Genomic DNA, 21995 nt, shown 5'->3' on the forward strand with positions numbered 1-21995 from the left:
CTACCAATACTACAACTTATCCGCTACGTCTTTCGTTTGGATCAGAAAATCTCACTACAACTGCTGTAAAAAATAGAACTTCCTATATTCGGCCCGACTGGTTGAGGCAGAGAAAATTGAAAATCTTCGATACTGAGAAAACTCGTTGCTAGCCGAACACGCTTGTATCGGTGCTTAAGAGAATATGTGACCGAATGTGCTGTTACGATCGTTCGCGTCAGCTGGGAATAATTTCATAACACGAGCTGAATAATTTGTGTGTTCAGTATACTGGTTGCTATTAGAGGGACTGGTCTCGATTCTGCAGTGAAATTTCACGCAACATATTTAGTAAACAAATGCAGCTGTGGTTGTGTAGTGTGTGTTTTTTTAGAAATAACATTTCATGGAGCATTAAGTGAACTATTATATCAAATATCTTTCTGTATGAATCAGATCAGATTGGAAACGAGTTTGTGGTGAGAGTAGCTCAGACGAAAGAGAACAAGTGCTAACGGGTGTACATTCTATCTATGTATTAGAAACATGCCTCAATAGTTTTTCCGCTTATGGTCTAACATGAACGACTGTGGAAATCTGAGTATTAATTTTGTGAATCGAATGAGCAAACTTCATACCGCACATTTAGTGGAGTGAATGTATGTTAATCAGTTTTCTTCTGTAAAAACGACATCAATGTTCTGTATATTATTTTACCGAAATTATTGTACCAAATAGATGATTATTTAATTTATGATTCATATTTAATATTCAGCCTTAATTACATATAAGCATGTACTACTAAGCGAGTAGATATTACTCTACGAAGTCCGTATAGAATAAAACTCTTATTTTTATGTTACAGATAAAGCATAATTATTAATAATAGTATACTACAATAACTTTACTTTATTATGTCCATTGCGATTGAAATAGATAATGCAACAAGTGTCTGTTATGATATGATACTTGCGATTTTTTTTTTGTCTTTTATTCCTTCGGAAACTAGTTGAATGAAAGGAAGCTCGTATATCCAGCAAGCACAAAACTGTTAAGAAATGTCATCTAGGCGTACCGCACCTCCACCAATGCAACAATTGCAGCCGCAAATGTCGATATCCTATGGTGAACCAGAAAAAAAACCGCGCAGCAAATGCATGTCTTTTGTTTGTTGCATGTGGAAGGTGTTTACCTGCATCTTTTCGCATGTAACGTTAGTGGCCACAGTTGTTGCATACTGTTTTCTGGGAGCATTTACTTTCGAACATTTAGAGGCAGAAAATGAACGCAACGTGAGTAAACCCCAATTATGTCTAGAATACTATTGTATTCCGTTAAACACTCCTCGCTTTGACACTAATATATGAAAACATCGACATAATTCGTCTGTACCAATTTTCTTCATTAAATACACCGCAGGGCTCAAATACACATACAGGAAGTACTTGATAGACAGTGAGTGCAAAAAGCATTCGTCTAGTTTCGTTTTGTCTAGATACACATTATGGTCGCAATAAATGTGCGTGGGTAAAAGTAATGACGAAGTTTGATAGAAGAACCATCAATTCATAAGTGTTGCTACAACTTAAGCATTCAAAAAGTGGAGTACCAACACAAACACTAAAACTAAACTAAAATTCATTTGGTAATTTGGTAGACGCATAAAATGTATTTGTCTATCCGGTTTTTTATTCATCTATGAGGGTCAAACACTACGTAGACATAGAATAAATTGATTGTTGTCAATCTGCTTGTAAGTTAATCCAAAAGTATTGCATTTCTTTAATTTCAATTGTATTTCGAACGGATACAGAGGCATCAAAGGCGTGAAAATCAAAGGAACGAACCATTATGGCGAAATCGTGCATTAATCCTATGTAACCGACTACCAGTTAATCTCCGGCTTATACTCAAAGTCCTTGTAACGCACGCGTGTCTCGAAACTATGCAGGCGTTTTAAATTTTTTAACTGTTATTTACTTTCACGAATTACCGTATTTTAGCATACATAATACATACTAACAACACATATTACCTACTAACAGATAGTGATGTGCATGGGTATCCACAAACATAACACTAAAACGGGAAAAAAGTGTTGCCACTGAAATGCATAAGGAAAAATAAGGGTTGAAAATAAGGATTTGCAATCGGAGGATACAATTCGTCTCATTGGTTCTTTAAATTAAAGATTCAAATTCATAAAAAGGAACCGCTTAAGCTGAAGTTAAAAAATAAAGCTTAGAAAATATCAAAAGAACGAAAGTAAAACTTCCAATAAAAAAAAGATTTGATCTTATCCAAAAGGATAATAGTTGTTGTTTTTGAACCTTGTAAAAATAAAGTGTAAAAAATTCTTTATCTTATACACGGGAAGTCCACGTTGGGTTGTGCACATGAAAACGGTAGTAAAAATGAAACAATTTTATTTTTTTTTTATTTTCTATGTTACACAACATAAATAAAACCAAAAAATAAAAAAAACAAGGGTCACCCGATATCATATAGACAATTCCAAGACAGCATAGGAGAATGACGGCGCAGTGTATATTTGTACAAAAACTTTTCTGTGTTGTTATTGACGTCCAGTCCATTCTTGAAAAAAATAACTTACATACATAGACATAGACCTAGAGCAGGGGCCTCCAAACTTTTCAGCTCGCGGGCCGCATTGCTTCAAAAATAACTATGTTGAGGGCCAGTTGACCCTAGCTTTAACTGATGAGTGAACATTTAAATCTCGTTTTTACAACAAAATACTAACGATACTTGTACAGTTTCGTTTTACTAAGCTTGATTTTTGTCTAAGAAAAGTAAAAAATACATTTTTATTTGAAAAAGTACGTAATAATAACGTAATATTTATATTAACTCGGGCAAAGTCATCGTGGGCCGCATTATAAGCTCTTGAGAGCCGCATGCGGCCCGCGGGCCGTAGTTTGGAGACCCCTGACCTAGAGGATACATAGACCTAGAGATATTCTACACGGTGTTCAATAAGTTCGAATACAACTTTTCATAGTTGTGTAGCTTTGTACCATGCCACTCAGTGTAACGGCATTGATGTCAGTGTTAGCCCCAGACAGTGTTGTACCGTGGTGAAAAAACCTTTTTACCCTGTATTTATTTTTTGGGTTTTTATCGGGTTTTAACTTTTTTGTTTTCACTCGTGTAAATATTGGGTATTTTCGATTGAATTGAATTTTTAATGCTGTTTATCACTTATATTGGAAATATTTCTGCAAAGTTTACATAAAATAGACAATTCTATATTCTTATATACAGTTTGGGCTACTACAAGGTTGTTTTGCCTACATATTTAATAAATGGTGTTCTATTGCTAACGAGACTATGATACAACACCTATTTATTCATTTAAGATGTTGTGCAAACGATTCGTTCGATCAAAAAATTCAAAAGGACGATTTGATATTTTACAAAGTGTTCAACATCTTCTATAGAGCAAATACTATTTCTTCGAATAGAGAACTATTTTTAAACAATAAGCTGAAACGTGGTTAATTAAAGCGTTTTACCTGATAAATTTGGCATCCTCCAAATTACAGTGGAGCGCCGTTTATCTGGGTACCTTTTATCCGGCTGTCCGTTTATCCGTGCTGTTGAGAAATGACAGTTCAATACAATGGTGACATTCCGTTATGAGGAGGATATTTGAAAAAGCTGTTAAAAGAGCACATTGTCATAACAAAAGACCCGATAATTCAAGGCAAATTTCAAATATTCTTGTGGAAAAAGCATGAAGTTAAAAAAAACTGGGTTATTTTTATCAAAAAATAAGATAATTTTCCAAAAATTAATCAGGAATTGGGGATAAAATATATCATGTGACTCATTATCCGTGTTATTCGCTTATCCGGGCGAGGTCAAGTCCCGAGAAGCCCGGATAAACAGCGCTCCACTGTAAATCTAATAGAAGGTAGAGGCGCTTCCGTGATACAGTCGTCAACTCGAACGACTCAATAACATGCCCGTCACGGGTTAAAGCCTAGACTGGACCGTCCCCCCGTAGCAAGGATTGACTATTCGACTGCGTGGTAATGAATTAAGTCTCGAAAATCTGTATAGGATCTCATACAGGGCTTTCTGATAGAACTCAAGTCCGCGGGACATTTTGATGTATCGGTAGGAGTAAATTGCAAGAACGATACGTGAAAACGTTGACGATACCGGGATCCGGGATCGCAAGAATGCGGCACACTTTTTCGGACACATTGTCACCTTTTAGGGACATATGCGGCCGTATCGGGGTGGACTTTCGTTCCCGGGAACGTTCGCCGCGACGCTCATTTTCACTCATTTCATAGCCGTCTATGATCAAAATTTAGAAAACCGTATAGATTTTGTTCTGCCCAATCTAGTGATACAACCCTGTACACTTATGAGCGACGAACGTTCTTCGACGAACGACCACCCCGATACGGCCGATGGTCTGACAGCAAGGATTTTTGAATTAAAATTTTTGGGCGTTTACTGGTTCGGTTTTGACTAACTGTGGGGCCCTTTCTGTTGTAAGTTCGTAGGCTGAAATTTCAGCCTGTCAGCTGTTTGCATTGTATAGCAGTTTTCGAGCAGCTATTTAAGGGAGTATAATATACAGGTGGGCTTATCCCAATGTGTATGAATTTGGAAGGCTGATTTTTATCGCTTCTGCTTCTGAATGAAGATTTTAAGAGTGTTTCGTGTATTCGTCAAGCCTCCAGAAAGCTTGTTTGAGCATAAGTTTTCACCCGTTCTGTTAAAAGTGATGTTCAGATTTGGTTATCAAAAAACATGCTATGAGACCACCTGAACCAGATACACTGTGATTCTATATTCCACCACCTGATCTCTTTAATGCACCTTGGGATAAATGTAAACATCACCTTGTATTGCCATTTTTTCCAGCAGGTACTCGAATCTAATTCTAGCTTTGAGGCTAGAATAACCTAGACTGAAAATCGCAGGCTAGTTTTGTGTGTGGTTTTGTATGGAGTGTTTACATGCCTCCAACTGTCAAAATCCATATAAAAAGCTGACTAGAATCGCGAAGAGCTTCTGTATTGGGTTTTTATTTGTTTGCAAGCGAATAAATTATTGATACACACTCTTAAAATATTTATTCTCATGGGCTGCGGTTTCGGGTAGGGTATTAAACCTACTTCTCACAACTACTGACAATTCGGGTCAGCCCGGACTCGCTGAACCCACGACTGATCCTACCTTTGCCCGATCCGATCCGAAATCGTTAGTGCATCGTTGGGTTGAAATCGTTAATGGTGTCTTGCACTTACGGGAATCGTTGCACCGACTGAACCTACCTAATGTACCTTTCGAGTCGACTCGTACGACTCCTACGACAGGTCGCTTATGGATGGGTCCGCCCAGTCAGACAAATCGGGCTTAATTTACCCCTATCTTACCGCTAAATTACCGGTAATTTAAGAGTAATTTAATGGTAAATTAGCAGTCGTTAATTTACCCATTCGAGCAGTTTTGACAGATCCTATTCCTTCCTCTATTTTATTTTTTTGTCGGCCAAATTGTTAATAAATAACACGAAATGTATTATATTGCAGTTAACCTTTAAGTTGGCAACCGGATACCCGGGTATTTTTTTAAACTTTAAACTGCAATAACTTTTGATTCGTTGCTTTTATTGACCTGAAATTTTCCGTAGCCTCCCAACTTTTAATTTCTGATTTTTTGGTGCATAAGTTGTAATTTTAAACAGCCTATAAGTATTTTATTTTGATTTTTTTTACTGTACCACGTAAGTTGGCAACCAGCATACCCGGGTATTCCATACATTTTGTATGGAGAATGACGTTTCTCTTCTTCCTCTTTTCGTATTGTACTTATTTTCGAGTCAAATTCAAGCGATTTCAAATTTCAATTTGACCGTTATTATTATAATAAAATGAATAAACTAAATGAATAAATTAAATAGAAGAGAATATATGGTCGGCATTACTTGCTTACAGCATTAAAATATAGAAAGCATTGTTTACCTATGAAAATCGTTAATTTTTTGTATCAAAACGTGTGGAATACCCGGGTATGCCGGTTGCCAACTTACGTGTATAAATCTGGTTGCCAACTCTACGGTAAATGCTTTTATTCAATCATTGTCCTTAACTCATACAAACGATTACAATGTATTTTTTTAAGCAAACTCGATTTGAACAGCCGCTTCACCCGAAGAAGGTGGTGCACAAATAGCACTAATAAATGCAATTTCTCGGCTGTTTTTTGCATTTTACAGTTTTAAACACACCGCCGATGTCTTCTTCCACTAAAAGATCATTAAAACAATACTCTTTTTGTTCTAATTTACATCTTTTCACTGACAACAAACGACAACACTTCGTACCGCTAAATTGCTCTTAAATTTAGCTGGAGCAGAGATAGCGCTCTCCTGTTCAACTATCTCTGCTCCAAAGGATTGAGAGGATCCAGAGACGTTTTACAAGGATCGTATTTCGTAGGTCGCTGGGTCATCACTCTATTCCGCTTCCTTCGTATGACGATAGATGCACTCTATTAGGCCTTGCCAAGTTGGAGCACCGACTCTCGGTCGCTCAGTCTTCTTTCGTCGCTGGCATATTGCTCAATACGATTGATACTCCTTCACTTCTGTCGCGCTTACATTTGTATGCACCTTGTCGCACCATACGTTATCGTTTTCGTCTCCAGTTACCTATGTGTCGTACACGTTTTGCTCGCAATGAGCTTTTTGTGAGAGCTATGTCGTCTTTTAATAGTACTTCTGATCTGTTCGATTTCAACATATCCTATCCTGTCTACCGATCCCGTCTTCGCTCCTTTTCCGTACCATAAACTCCTTCCAACTCCTTCGTGAATAATTGTATACTATAGTCAGTAAGCACTATTGCTGTAACCCAACGTGGCCGAGCAATTAATAAAATAAAAATAAATAAATAAATAAATAAATTACTGTTATGACAGACACAAAACTGCTCGAATGGGTAAATTAACAGAAGGCTGTCTGACTGGGCGGCCCTGTAAGTTTGAGTTGACCCACCCATCACTAATACAAGTGCTTAATCGTTTTCTGTTAGGAGTTGTAACTTTGATGTTTTCAATGTTTAAGATATGTTCTACTGGAATCACTCAAACTTCGTGCATCCATGCTTGGCACTCTCACTTCAAATTTCCTTTGGATATCGTGGATTTTTTTCCCGAAATTGAAAATACCCGATTTGGTACATCCCTAGACATAAATGAAATGAAATGAAGTAACATGTCCCAGCCATCGTATCCTGTCAGCCTTCACCACCGTCAGGATGCTCAGTTCGCCGAACAGCCCAGGAAACTCGTGGCGTACTCTAGTAAAAAAGAAGACCCGTACTCTACTAAAAGATCCTAATCACAAGGTGTTGTGTTTGACACTTTTGCTTTTATTAAAACACTTATAAACGAACATATATAAATAAAAGACACAATGAACAAACAATTAACACTTTAAAACCGCAAGTGTGGTGGCCGCGCACCAGCCGCACCGAGCGCCCCTGCCGAGAGCTCCTGCTCGATCGGCTCGCTAACACACTCTGCCTGTATGGCGCTCGGCACACACTAAGCCTTGCGCTGCTTAGTGTGTGCGACAGTGTGCGTGTACACTGTCGTCCTCCTGGACGTTGACCGGTGGCAGCGCAACTGCCACGGCAAGTCCAGGGGTCGGCACGGCTGCCCACAACATCTCCCCCCTTTTAATACCGAAGGGCTCGAACCGACGCGGGGTATTCCACTAAGGGAATACCGGCGTGGTGAACCCTTCCGGCCGATGCTGCCAAGATGTGGGGACCCCGATGTTGGCGCGCTGAGCAGCGCTTTCTGCTGCTCTCGGGCCACACCGCGATGGCGCTAACGCGGCGGTGATGCTGCTGCTGTGCCGCTCCCTGGGACAGCGGCGATGGTGTGACGGCGATGATGATGACGATGATGCTAACGATGATGATGATGATGATGATGATGCCGCGATGATGAAGGTGCCGCGATGATGATGATGCCGCGATGATGATGATGATGATGGTGATGATCCTTGCCCCAGGACAGCAGCGATGTATTTTTTTTCCGATGACGGGCGGCAGAGATGAAAATACTCGGGCGGCATGGTTCCTCGCCCTCCTACGATGCTTTGGCTCATCGCCCTTCTTTTGTACTGTGGCTGCAGTCGGGGCGCAATTGGCGACGCCCGTTCGACTGCAGCCGGGACGGTATGCTACCTCGTCCCCTCTAGACACTGTGGCTGTAGCCGAGGCGCAATTGGCGACGCCTGTTCAACTACAGCCAGCGCGAAATATGATTTCGCCCTTCCGGACACTGTGCGGCAGCCAGGGTGACATATGTCCTTACCCATCTGGAAACGGTGGCTGCAGCTGGGGCGGCATGGCACCTCGCCCGTCCGGTTGCTGTGCTGCTACTGCTGCAGCTGGCGGAATGCGTTCGCGCCGATGTGGGGCTGCTGTGATGCAGCCGATGCAACTTTGCGTTGCCGATCCATATTGTGCTGCCGAGGCGGAATGTTACGTCGCCGTGATTAGAGGCAGGGATCGAGCCGCGGCGGAATTGCTGCCTCGTCGATGATGTGCTGAGCTCGAGCCGGCGGTATTGCTCGTCGCCGATGGATCCTTGCACTGCTGCTGGGCGGAATGTGTCCTCGCCCGATGAAGCTGCGGGCTGCAGCCTGGATGGAATGACCCTCATCCGATGTTCCAGCAGCAAGGCGGAAAGCTGCCTCGCCTGTGGTGCTGCTGGCGTTGCTGGGGCTGCAGCCCGACGACCTTCCATGTCGCCGAGAGTGTGTGTTCGGCTGCCCCTGTGGTCGCCAATGATGGGACGGCAGCCGGGGCCTCGGTGTTGGCGGCGGTGGCGGCCCGATGTTCCGCGGTATCCCAAAAGCACAGGGAACCGTGCCATCGCGATGACCGCTGCGATGATGCAGCAAAAACGAGATGGGCCCGATCGCGATGGCGTCCGCGGGTTCTTGTTGGGATCCCCCTTACGCAGGAGGATCCCATCCTCGTCGCCACTGTTGTGTTTGACACTTTTGCTTTTATTAAAACACTTATAAACGAACATATATAAATAAAAGACACAATGAACAAACAATTAACACTTTAAAACCGCAAGTGTGGTGGCCGCGCACCAGCCGCACCGAGCGCCCCTGCCGAGAGCTCCTGCTCGATCGGCTCGCTAACACACTCTGCCTGTATGGCGCTCGGCACACACTAAGCCTTGCGCTGCTTAGTGTGTGCGACAGTGTGCGTGTACACTGTCGTCCTCCTGGACGTTGACCGGTGGCAGCGCAACTGCCACGGCAAGTCCAGGGGTCGGCACGGCTGCCCACAACACAAGGCATCTATTCGCTATCCCATATCTCAGCAACAGTTTGGTGAATCTTCTATTCTATTCGTGCATCTCCATTCTTGACCAGTTCAGCTGCGATTCCGTTTCCAGTGCCTTGTTATTTTTCAGTGCACAGATAGCTTTTCGAGTTTCGTTGATTTTGGGGTGGCTCTAATCCAATGCTTTCTGCTAGTGAAACCTTTAGCATACCTTTTATTTTCTACGCATATTACGCGAAGAACCGGGTAAACGAATAGTTTTGAAGCGTCCACCAAAAGACTTTTTTGTATTTTTCTAGTATTGCACTATTTGAATGCTTAATTTGTAGGAACACACGTGAATTGATGGTCCTTCTATCAAACCTCATCAATACTTTGATCGTCACTTGCCCATTGCGGTCATGATTCGCTAGTTGCTGTAAAATATTCAGCTTGATGAATTCTTTTAAGACTCAATATATTTATAGACATTATTTCACCTGATTTGAAAGTATCGTTTCGACTGCATCATCTTCCATTAGTCAGCTACAGACCATTCAATAAAAGTACACATACATACGTATTTTCCTTTACTGTTTTAAGGTCAAAAAAGGAATCAGTTCTATTCGTGTCAATCTCACTGATGCTATTTGGAAAATGACTAATGATAGACCAGTTTTGCATCAACAAAATTGGACATCCGCTGCTATTATGCATCTACAGGTATGTTATAATTGAAATATTTTAAAATTACCACTGTGATAATTTTTTTTATTGTTCTGATACCAACTTGAAAGATTTTTGTACTATTTTTGTACTATACTATCATGCTATCCATCGAAGTTAAACATTAGTATATATACTTACCCACAGACACTTTAACAAAAGCTGTATTTGCTCTCCTACCCTATAACAGTCTTTCGAAAAAGAAATACTCACAGCCATGAAAAAGGACGGTTGGGATGGAAACGAAGATGTGGATCAAATTCAATGGACATTTTTTGGAGCTCTTTTTTATTCGATTATCGTCATAACAACAATCGGTAAGTAACAAAGCTATTTTAGCATGGTGACAACCAAAAACTACAAACACTGAAAGAGTGTTGTAACGAGCTGCATCAGTCAACTTTTATCTTACAATCTCAGTGGAGCTGAAGTGATGCTTCAAGTTGTTCTGTTAGACTGATTTCTTTTCCACCTTCTTACTGGCTTGGCGGGTTTGGTCAAACTGTGGACCGAATTGAGATCCACCTGGGAATGAACCGAACGGTCTCGGCCCTATTCCACCTACACCGAATGGCTGAGGAAAATAGCCTCCCGAGGGATAGCCACCGGGCGATAAGAATCCACCCGGATGTCCATTGAATGTCGGATTTCCGAATCCTCCTCCATAGGGATATCCGTTCCTCCAGGATAGTATCCGGCACCGCCGTACGGAAACCGGTTATACGGACGGCCTATAATGCCGGTCGGGCCTCCAGGGCCCACGAGAATTCCATTACCACTGGAACCGTGTCCCAAACCGCCATACCCTCCGCCTAAGTGTGGTTGACCCGGGTAAAATCCTGCTCCTCCTAATGCATTACCACCCTGGAACGGGAATCCTCCTACACCACCCTGTTGGCCAAGGTTAATTCCGTACGGGTTCGGCCCAAATTGTCCGTTAATAAGTCCTCCCCCACCGAACTTTTGATTGAATCTGGAAATTTGGAAAATACAGACATAAATAGAGAAATAGAGAAAAAAAAAGTTTAAATATACAATTGTTTGTTATTATATATAGTGACCGGCAAAATTAAAAGCCCATTTTTAAAAGGTGATTGAAGCTAACTTTTCATATTCGCCTTAATTTGGCATTGTTCGTTTAAAACATATAATGACTAATGTTTCAAATAATAATACGGCAAGTAAGTTTCATTTTAAAACCTAACAAATGTTAGAATTTAAGGAGTGAGCACTTTATTTTGTCGGCCCCTGTATATCTTAAATTATGTTTTAGTACCCAAAATCATTAGATTGATTTCCATCTCCAAATTCGCCAGAAAACTCATCATTTTGTGGCCTTGAGAATGATGGCCTTTTCGTAGTTGTTTCTTTTACCTCGTATCGACCTTTTCTGGAATAGAATCAAGTTTAAGATAAAACGGCGGACAATAGTTCATCTTTCGATAGAAATTTGCTGTTTATAATTATTCTGCTATCCTTTAAAGATTGAAATTTACCTAACTGCCAAAGTATTTCGTTTTTCATTTGATGCTGCTGCTTGTGACCCAGTGCCTTGGAATTCCAACACATCGCTACGCACGTTGTATCGATCAGCATCGTTTTTGGCATTATTCCTATTGTCGTTATTTCCCCCTCCTGACCATGACCATCGCTCCTGGGCGGTCACCGTAAGGATTACCGCAAATATCGTCAGTAGCCGAAGTAATGCTTTAATAAAATATAATAGATTCATCTTCTCATCCACAAATAGTTCAAATAATGCTAAATCTCAGAAAACAATATCGATGTTCGACAAAAATGTTCAGGGATAAAGAGTCTATTTACCAATGAACGAATAACGTACACAATTTACAATACTTACATTGTAGCATAATTGCAGTATATTAGTAGACACGTGCTAAAAGGTAATTTGCCAATTGTGGTAAATATGTCATATGTTTGTGATGATTAAAGTCACAATAATCAGGTTATATGTGTCTATTATACATAATTATTGTTTAAAAACTAGTATGTATTTTTTATTTTAGGGATTAAATTTATGAATAATGGCAAGAAATAATGATTTTAAACATTTTCGAAAATTCAATTGTTGCACACTTTATATTCAAATATTGAACACTTTCTAATACACTGAACTAGAAAAATAAGCCCTAAAATGGTTATTTTTCTACCGAATAATGTATAAGACAATATTAATGTATTACCACGTGGTTCAAGCCGGAATTCCGCAAAATAAGTAATGCACTTGCACCTGCTGCCGCAAGCTTATGGTAAAGAAAGGACTGTCAACACGATAGCAAGGTGAAAAAAGGAGGTGGTATCGAAGCACACTCGTTGTTCCAATTAAGTGGTTCACAGGGCGAAATAAAACTTATTATCCCTTAACGGTTTAAATAAGACACCCATTCGTTTTGATCGAAATCAGTCAAAATATTTTCATTTTTGTTTAAAAAATCTAAAAAAATACTAAATAGAATATGCGACAGAAATGATCAATATTTAAGGAAAAAGAGATAGCTTTCCTTAATACTTTTTGAATATTTGGATAAACAACCATTTATACTCATTGTGCAATAATTGAGTGGTGTGCAACAATAGGCAAATTACCCTGCTTTGTCTAATTAATAATATTTCTGTTATAAAACTGTTTTATATATTCTCATATCCAGGGTAAAATATGTAAAATATTGCCTTTTGAATGCTTCACTTTTTTCTGTATAATTATATTGTTCAATGTCAGTTTTTAAACGATATTCACCATACGACACTTTTTTATGTAAAATCATTAACTCACTTCATAAACCTTTTTCACTTCTTTAGAACAAAACATGAGCGTGTCGTCGATAGTTTCAATCCAGTATGACGATCTGTTAGTCTATGTATGTTACGTTCTAGTTGAAATAGTTAAAAAATTAAAACAGCACATATTTTAATTAGCAAAAAAATCTTCTTAATTCACTTTCTTATTTTAAATCATTTTTATTTTAATTTTTTGCTCAATTGTTGCACGAGTCTTATTGTTATACACTAATTTGTCACACACAAACTACGTGATCTGCTTTCATAATGAAATAAAATACCCCACATTTTAAACGAACCGTAATCAATACAATTTTTGGTGTACACTTAAATACGAATCACAGAGCACAGTGTACAACCAATTGTTTGAATAGTTTATAGAGGCTTTGGCCCCAACGGAGTTCTTTCGCCTCTGTTGTACAACTAATGCTGCCTTTTTAACTTGTCGTTGTGGCTGAAATATCCCAAAAGTGATCCGATGCCAATCGTTGCTTTCGGTCTACTAAACTATACACTTTAAAAGTTTTCAATTCTTATACTCAAACTATGAGCACACACCAACGCACCAAACAAATACTACGAAACATTGTAAGGTTATTTCTCCTAGCATCAGTATAAACGCTTCATTGTCTGCGATTCGAACAGTAGGCCGGGAACTCATCAGCTTTACGGACTCTTTCGGTCCAAGTTCACGTAAATGTGTGTAACACAAACGTCTCAACTGGGTTTGGGAGACAAAACAAAAGATTTCATGAAACGCATCACTGTCACGCTGGTCGCTTGCAAGAGAAAGGAAACTGTCACACTATAGCGTGAATGCCAAACACAAAAAGCTAAAGCAAACTACCAGCAGCTAATCAACGGCCGTCATCTTTTGCAGCAGGTGCGTTTACAAGCATTTGTCTCTGGTTAACTTTGTTTCCCTGTAAAATTCCCAGCATACAAAGCTCAGCTTTTGAAAGCGGATATTGCATAAAACCGTATAAAATGTGCATACATTGCAATATCTTTTTATTAGAGCATAGGTTTAAGAGGTTTTATAGATCTACCTAATTAGACTTATTTTATGAATTTTACATGCAAAACATTCACATAAAATGTACAAACTATTTTCAGATATACTCGAAATATTTCATTTTTCTTTTTTATTTTGATCTAGCAATTCAATTGGCATGAAATTTAACACAAGCATGAGCTTCTATGAACATTTAAATTCGAGTATCATTTACATTTCAAATATTCGCTCGCAATATTCCTGATCTCCTGACCACACCAAAATAATAATAATACATTTTTTATGCCTTAAAAACACCACGGTTGCAAAAAATATGCTCATTCCCAAACAACCCATTTTGAGCGTTCAGAGTTCATGAATGGAGCAAAGCTGACCATTGTGCTTACAACCATCAAGAGACGTCCGCATCTAGGTTAAGGTCAATTCAGCCAAATACGATTTCACACCCACAACAGAGCCATGCATGTCTTAGACCTTCGAGTTTTACCTGTTGCTTAAAAAAACTGTTTCCGCTGATACCCTTTCTTAGACTACCTGATCGCCTTCGCGAAACATATTCAAGACTATTTACCATGTATATTATTTCATCTCTTCCACACATTTTTAAAAAAATCGAACATTTTGTGTATATAGAAATAAACGTGTATATATTTGAACCATTTTTCTTATCTCAAGCCTTTTGAAACAAAAATCGATGTTTGTTTGTTTGAAAAAAAACCCGCCATTTGTTATGGATCCGATTTTTCTAAGAAATTTGATATGATTTATGTTCTTCTTTTTTTAGTGTTGCGAACTATGTCATTCATGCGTCATGCTTGTTTAGGCTTTTTTTTGTTATCGAGGAGTGAGCGTATTCCATCCCGCTCCCCGACTTACCCAACCCTGCCGGTACACTGTGGTGCGTATTACTTCATGCGGAGTCGTGTGTGCGGTGCACCCTGATGCTTGTTTGGGCTTCCGAGACTTATATGTACCACACTGACGAATATTCAGTGTTTCCTGCGGGAGGATCGCCCGGTTATGAATATATTCTGTCGGCCGTTGTAGAAGTCGGCTACTCTACCGAAGAGCCCGCTGGGTCGCACTTCTATGATTTATCAGTTCAATTATATTTATTCGAAGCAGCTCGATAATCTTGACATTGAATGTTTTCGGATCCTGTTCTAGTAAACAAACTGCTTTAACACTTTGTTTACGGTTATTGCGTCACAAACAAGGTGACACTTTAAGTCAAATCTAGTATTTGGCAGCAGCTCATATTGCAAAAAATGTTGCGAATATATATTAGATAGACAATCATGAGTACTCTCGCTTTGGAGACCACGATATCCATATAGCAAAACTATGCTGTTTTAACTTGATGCATGTTATAAGTAAGATATTCTATATTTCAGCGAGCATCATATGTGGTACCCTTTGTACCTTTTACTGTTATTCCAATGCATTTGATATGATATGAAATATGAAAATGTGAAATTTATTATTGTTAATTGAATTTGTATACATTCTCAGTAGTATGTCAGTTTTGGATGTTTTCTTCCGGCATTTTCCGCGGACATACATTAGTCTCATTAGGCGGGTGAAGCCTCCAGTCGTCTAATTATAAAACCAAGTCTTTATAAATAAAGATGTAAAACAACTATGTAATAATGGGGAGTTTTACGATGGTATTCTGCTGTTTTATATGGAGTTTGAGACTTGGCTACTGAAATCATGTTAACACTCCATACAAAACCACACGCAAAAATAGCCTCACATTTTCAGCCTAGGTTACAGTCGTTGTCACCTATTTTGGCTCTAATAAGGTATCAATTTTTAATGATGCGCATCAATTTCTACCTCTAAGGCATTTTTGACAGTGCGCATCAATTTTTGACTCTAACGCACCTATTTTTGTCTGTAAGTCATACATCTTTGACTCTTGACTCTTGAATCCAAATTATTATTTGGATTAAGTATTAGGAAAACAAACCATAAATCAGGAGGTTTATCAAATGAAAAATCTGGAAACAGCCAGAAAACCAGGGAAACCCTAGTATACTGTTTTTTGTCAGTACGCACATAGGCATCGTATTTTTGCTTATATGTGTGGCTATGAACACGTCAATGGTAACTATGAGCTAGGGTTGTTTGTAAGCTTAGTTTTATAGTGTAACTATTTTGCTCTACGAATTAAGCACGGTAGTGAAACGGATTCAAAAGGAGGCATTTGGATTCGATCGGAGTAATCCGGATACAATCGGACCCAATTGAATCTGTATTCGTTTGGATCAGCCGGATTCAAAGACATATTTATTTCGGAGTCCGATGCAGTTTTAAAATTTCTGAGTCGGAGTGGTTTCACGAATCCAATCCGGAGCTCCCATTACTAAAACATACGAAAAAATCATACTGATTTCGATTATCACCGACTGAGAATATCGCGACCAAGAGTTGGACATTGCACACAATGTCACCAGCATGTGACGGTCGCAACAATTGTTTGAATCTCATTTCGGATCATCACTAAGCTCGTGACGCTGACATTTTTTGTTTCAGCCGGAATTTGTCATAACTATGTTTCATAACGTGATAAAGTGTTAGAAAAATGGTGCAATGTTCGCGATATTGGTTCCCTGTTCTTATAGTCAAAAGATTTCTTTCCATCACCACTACTTCAATATAGCAAACAAAGCAATCAACATGCCAAGCTCCCGATTAGGCAAGCGAATGCATGTACTGATTCTGGGTATTTGAAGGCTATACGGGTAAGGGAGGCAAAATGAACATGCGAAGCAAAATGAGCACCCTTTATTTAAGCATTATTTTATGGCAAAGATTCACTCATTCATTCATTCTATTAACTATTCATTCTATTGACACCAAGAAAGTTTTATATATTTCTGAGGACCAAGCTGAAGCCCAATATAACAAAAAAAAATGCTACACATGGGGCAATATGAACCGGTGTTTTTGACACATAGCGCTAGGTGAGGCTATGGTTTTTTTTTCACACAATACTGCTGACAGAAAAAAAGTGTTTTAGTTTAAATAATTTTTTTATTGAAAAATTAAATAGTTTTCCTGAATTGCAAAACAAAAGATAGAAAGAGCATACATTTCACTAACAGTTTCCTGCATATGTTTTACCCGTTTCCAAAATAAGTTGGCATTATTTAACTATTTATCAAATACATAATTCGTTCCGCAGTCAGACAAATCGGACTTAATTTACCCCTATCTTACCGCTAAATTACCGGTAATTTAAGAGTAATTTAATGATAAATTAGCAGTCGTCAATTTACCCATTCGAGCAGTTTTGGCAGATCATATTCCTTCCTCTATTTTGTTTTTTTTCGACCAAATTGTCAATAAATAACAAGAAATTTATTATATTACTGATTAATGGTTTTATTCAATCTTTTTCCTTAACTCATACACACGATTACGATGTATTTTTTTTTTTTTTTTTTTTTGCTAAACTTGACTTGAACAGCCTCTTCACTCGGTGAAGATGATGCACAAATAGCACTAATAAACGCAATTTCTCGGCTGTTTTTTACATTTAACAGTTTTGAACACACCGCCGACGTCTTCTTCCACTAAAAGATCATTAAGACAATACTTGTTATGTTATTATTTATATCTTTTTACTGCAACAAACGACAACACTTCGTACCGCTAAATTGCTCTTAAATTACTGTTATGACAGACACAAAACTGCTCGAATGCGTAAATTAACAGAAGGCTGTCTGACTGGGTAGTTCAAATAAATTTATTGAATCCAAATTATTTTTTGAAGCTAACAATAAATCATGACTATCTGATGCAAATCGGAAAGTTCACAGAAAACTTTAAGCTTACAGCTACGTAGATATATAGAGTATAGTGGCACTGTATAGTATGGTGAAATTTACCCAACAACTTAAAAAGGCTGAACATTATTCCATCCCAAACAGCCCTCCCATCCACTTACTCCGGAATTGATCCGGACTCGAATCCGAAAGCAGTGGGATCCGGATCAATCCAAATCCGGCTGCAGACCAATTTTGCCCATCACTAGTATGTTTCCGTTATTGGGGCCCTTTCCGTTTTAAGTTCGTAGGCTGAAATTTCAGCCTGTCAGCTGTTTGCATTGTATAGCAGTTTTCGAGCAGCTATCCAAGTGGGTATAATATACAGGTGGGCTTATCCCAAAGTGTATGAATTTAGAAGGCTGATTTTTTTCGCTTCTGCTTCTGAATGAAGATTTTAAGAGTGTTTTGAGTATTCGTCAAGCCTCAAGAAAGCTTGTTTGAACAAAAGTTTTCACCCATCCTGTCAAAAAGTGATATTAAAAATTGGTTTTGAAAAACATACTATGAGACCACCTGGACTACATACACTTTGATTCTGGATTCCATCACCAGATCTCTTTAATGCACCTTGGGATAAATGTAAACAACACCGTGTTTTCGAGCAGGTACTCGAATCTAATTCTAGCTTTGAGGCTAGAATAATCTAGACTGAAAATTGCAGGCTAGTTTTATGTGTGGTTTTGTATGGAGTGTTTACATGATTTCAGACTCCAAATGTCAAACTCCATACACAAAACTGACTAGAATCGTGAAGGGCCCCATTTTCAGACAATGTTCCTACGCAATCTTATCTTAGTGGTGGAAGCATATAATAATCTAAGAATAATTGTGTTTTGTAGATAATTCAAAGGAATATTCATTAAACTGATTACAATTCCATATTGTTCCGCTTTCCCCTGTATGTTGCGATGTGATAGATGTACCCTCAATTTATTTGGGTTGCTTGGGGTTCCCGTGGTACAGTCTTCAACTCGCATGACTTAAAACATGTTTGACATGTTTTTCAAGTCAAATATGCACCTTCCCCCCGTAGCAAGGACTGACCATTCGGCTGCGTGGTACTAAATAAGTATCGAAATCCTGTATAGACCAGCATGACCGCGTGAATCGTTACGAATAGAAGAATTTGGTGTTCGGACTCCTGTGGTTTCATATGAACATGAAACACTTCAGACATGCTTTACTAATTTAGACCTTCGGCATCTTGGCGCGAAGAGAGATCCGTCTAAGCTAAATTTTTGCTACTGGGACTTCTACACGGATCCCATAAAAACTAACTATCACAAATGCCCATTTGTGGTAAAAAAAGACGATGACGAGACGAGAATGATGCTTGAACTTTCCTAGTGAAAATCTACATCTATGTGCCTGAAATAATGATTCACTCTGGTCATTCTCCTCATTGCGATCCAGATCACATTACGCATATTACGAACGGATTACATATATGAGTAGGAGCTTTAATAAATCGTACCAGCATTTAGACTTTCTATTTCATGTCGATAGTTTTAAAAACAGAATTGGTTGAATTATTACTAGTCAGGTCGTCAAACGTTACGTTTTGTTTCATACGAGAGAGGGAGAGATAACTTTTGTAATCTATATAACACAAACAAACACACATAAAATGCATTTTTTGCAAATACCAGATGAGTAATAAACAATTATTCTTTTTCTTGACTCAACAACTTTCGCGGTTATGCCGGCCTTTCGTTACTATGTACTACGCAGCCGAATAGTCCGGCATTGCTAGGTGGCCGGTTCATACGAGGCTTGAACCCACGACGGAAGTAGGTTACCACGGACGGACGAACGGAAACACATATCAAAGGATCACCGCAGTAACGTTGCATTCCGTTACTGTTACGACCGCAGTGGCACACATTCCATTGAAAGCCACGGATTTTATAATAGTGGCATGCGATCCACAGGCGACGACCCGCGATTCGAAGCAAATGGCGTGTGATTTAACTGTAACGCTGGTAGTCCAATCCAATTCCTTTCAAACCCAATACAGTACACAAACTGGATATTGAGTTAATGCAGTTGTCCGTTTTTTGTCAGAGGTAATCATTGGTCGTAATTTTATGGATAAGGGAGGTAGGTGAAGACGGACACGTTAAGAAAAATGTAAAAATCTAGGGATGTATAAACACAATGACCATGAAAATGTGCCTACATGTTTTAAGAGTTGAAACTTTTAGGTTTCTTTTGCGTGAACGTGAAATTTTGTTTTTTCGCTATATGTCATTTAATATTAATCTGAATATTACTCATCGTAGGAAATTGAAGTCCCCAACTATTGAGACTATGCAACAAGCTCAAATAATGAATTAAATGCGTTTCCTTATCATTCCTCGCTGACCATTATTTTCCACCGTGAACAAAGCGTAAAATTCTGAGTGGAGCGAAATGCATATCATATTGTTGAAGCGGTTCTAGTTTACCTTTTCGATAGGGCGAAAAAAATGTAATTTAACGTTTCACTCTCCAAATGTTCTGTCTTTTCGGAAAAATATTTCATTGTGAAAAATGTCAACGGCTGAAATCCATATGGTTCAATTTCACGTTCACGTTCACTTCGATTGTAAAGCAGCCTTAACAGTGGACGTTGCTCCAGCTTACAGTCCATAACAGTCTATAACTTCCCTTAAGGAAATTACTTAAGTTCGCGAATCTAGCATGTTTGATGGACTTGTAATAGGTCAGGCCATTTTTTCCAGCAAGTCAAAATTCTACATCCAGGCTTTGACCAACAACGGTTGTTGTGCTAAGGAAGCAGACGATTATTATTATTATCATTATTATTATTATTAATTATTATTGAAGATGGCTGAATACATTGTGTTAAAACCGCCTCCGGAATTGTCTGGCTTCGGAGCCGTTTTGCCCATCACTACTGGCTACGCTATCATATGCGGCTTTGAAATCAATGAAGAGATGGAACAGTATCGGACACTAAGATAGGGCCTTTTTTTCATCGCACCGTGCACTTGTTTTACCACGTTACTTGTGTGTGTGTGTGTGTGTTTTTTTTTTGTTTTACAACGAGGGGGAATCTTCGAAAGACTCCCGTTGTCGCACGGGTGTTGACATAGGATTTTTACCCAGTAAACCCCCTCCTTGGGCCATCTACCCTTCCCCATGGGTTCACCTTTCAATATGCTTCTTGGGGAAGGGCTATGCATTAGCATTACATTCGCGAGACAGAATGACCACATTCGCGAGACAGAATGACAGTCCTGGAGACACTCGTAATACCACACAAAAGCACCAAAAAGTACGCATTCACTTGAGTTACAGGCTCACTTCAATTCGTGCATAGATACAGTAAACACTTTCACAATACGCACAACATTATTTACGAACGCCCAAGTCGTTGATCCGCTTTCCATAAGGCCAGCAGCTTCATCAGTATTGATCGCATGCCGTTTGCTATGACTTCCCATGTTTCAGCATTCTTTAACATCACCTCGGTCAGGTTTGTTCCGTTGATTGTTGTTCCGCACTTCACGATGATTTCATGACGTTCCTCAGCAAAACGAGGGCAATGAAAAAGCACGTGTTCTGCTGACTCCACGATGCTCACACACGCTGGGCAGTCTGGCGAGCTTGCGTGACGGTACTTGTGAAGATAACTCCGGAAACACCCATGGCCGGAGAGGAACTGAGTTATGTAGAAGTTCACTTCGCCGTGTTTTCTGCTCATCCATGCAGCGATGTTCGGAATCAGTGCATGTGTCGTACGCCCCTTTGTTGAACAATCCCATTCAGACTGACACTTTCTCATAGAGAGCTGTTTTGCTGATCTGGATAATCCCGCGTTTGAAACTCCGGAGAAACTGCAACACTCAGAATCCTCTGCTAATATGAGGCAGATGGGAACCATGCTTGCGAAAACACAAACTGCCGCGTGCGATATTGTTTTGTAGGCACAAACAACTATCATAGCTAGCAATCGGTGCATTCTGTTCACCAACTGTCGGTTTTCCTTTAGCACCAGAACATGTGCCCAGATCGCAGCGTTATAACGCAACCGTGAGATGGCCACGTCAGCTATAAGTCGCCTGCAGCTACTCTTGGGCCCTCCAATGTTCGGCATTATTTGTATCAACGAGTTTGCTGCCTTAAAGACGTTCTTACAGGCGTACTCGACATGCTTCCGGAAACTTAAGCGGTCATCGATGATCACACCAAGATATTTTAGATGACGTATCGACTCAATACGTTCATCACCGACCTGGATGCTACCTGACTGCACTGTCTTGTGGCTACTTATCTTGTACTGTCTTGTGG

General features: G+C 39.4%; 2 protein-coding genes across 11 annotated transcripts in view; one reads left to right on the forward strand and one right to left on the reverse strand.

The window, feature by feature from the left end:
• Positions 1-244: 244 nt before the first annotated feature.
• The window catches only part of LOC120899228, a 32843-nt gene continuing 11092 nt past the window's right edge, over positions 245-21995 (forward strand). Inside the window, exons 1-4 of one of the 4 annotated variants that reach the window (XM_040305431.1) lie at positions 245-638; positions 989-1271; positions 9927-10046; positions 10240-10366. In XM_040305431.1, the coding sequence (XP_040161365.1) occupies positions 1038-1271; positions 9927-10046; positions 10240-10366 (481 nt within the window). In that variant the 5' untranslated portion in view covers positions 245-638; positions 989-1037. The remainder of the gene's footprint in view (positions 639-988; positions 1272-9926; positions 10047-10239; positions 10367-21995) is intronic. The other 3 variants (XM_040305432.1, XM_040305433.1, XM_040305434.1) reach the window with 3 other exon arrangements.
• LOC120899358 (heterogeneous nuclear ribonucleoproteins A2/B1-like) overlaps positions 10319-21995 on the reverse strand; it is a 29413-nt gene continuing 17736 nt past the window's right edge. Inside the window, exons 1-6 of one of the 7 annotated variants that reach the window (XM_040305446.1) lie at positions 13135-17485; positions 12254-12940; positions 11911-11946; positions 11546-11756; positions 11326-11439; positions 10319-11022 (exon numbers count right to left, since the gene is read on the reverse strand). In XM_040305446.1, coding sequence (XP_040161380.1) covers positions 10611-11022; positions 11326-11439; positions 11546-11756; positions 11911-11920 — 747 coding nt within the window. In that variant the 5' untranslated portion in view covers positions 11921-11946; positions 12254-12940; positions 13135-17485 and the 3' untranslated portion in view covers positions 10319-10610. Of the gene's footprint in view, positions 11023-11325; positions 11440-11545; positions 11757-11910; positions 12027-12253; positions 12941-13134; positions 17486-21995 lie in introns of those variants that run through there. The other 6 variants (XM_040305445.1, XM_040305444.1, XM_040305449.1 and 3 more) reach the window with 6 other exon arrangements.

The sequence above is a fragment of the Anopheles arabiensis genome, chromosome 2 (assembly GCF_016920715.1).
Source record: "Anopheles arabiensis isolate DONGOLA chromosome 2, AaraD3, whole genome shotgun sequence".
In the NCBI taxonomy this organism is placed as follows: Eukaryota; Metazoa; Arthropoda; class Insecta; order Diptera; family Culicidae; genus Anopheles; species Anopheles arabiensis.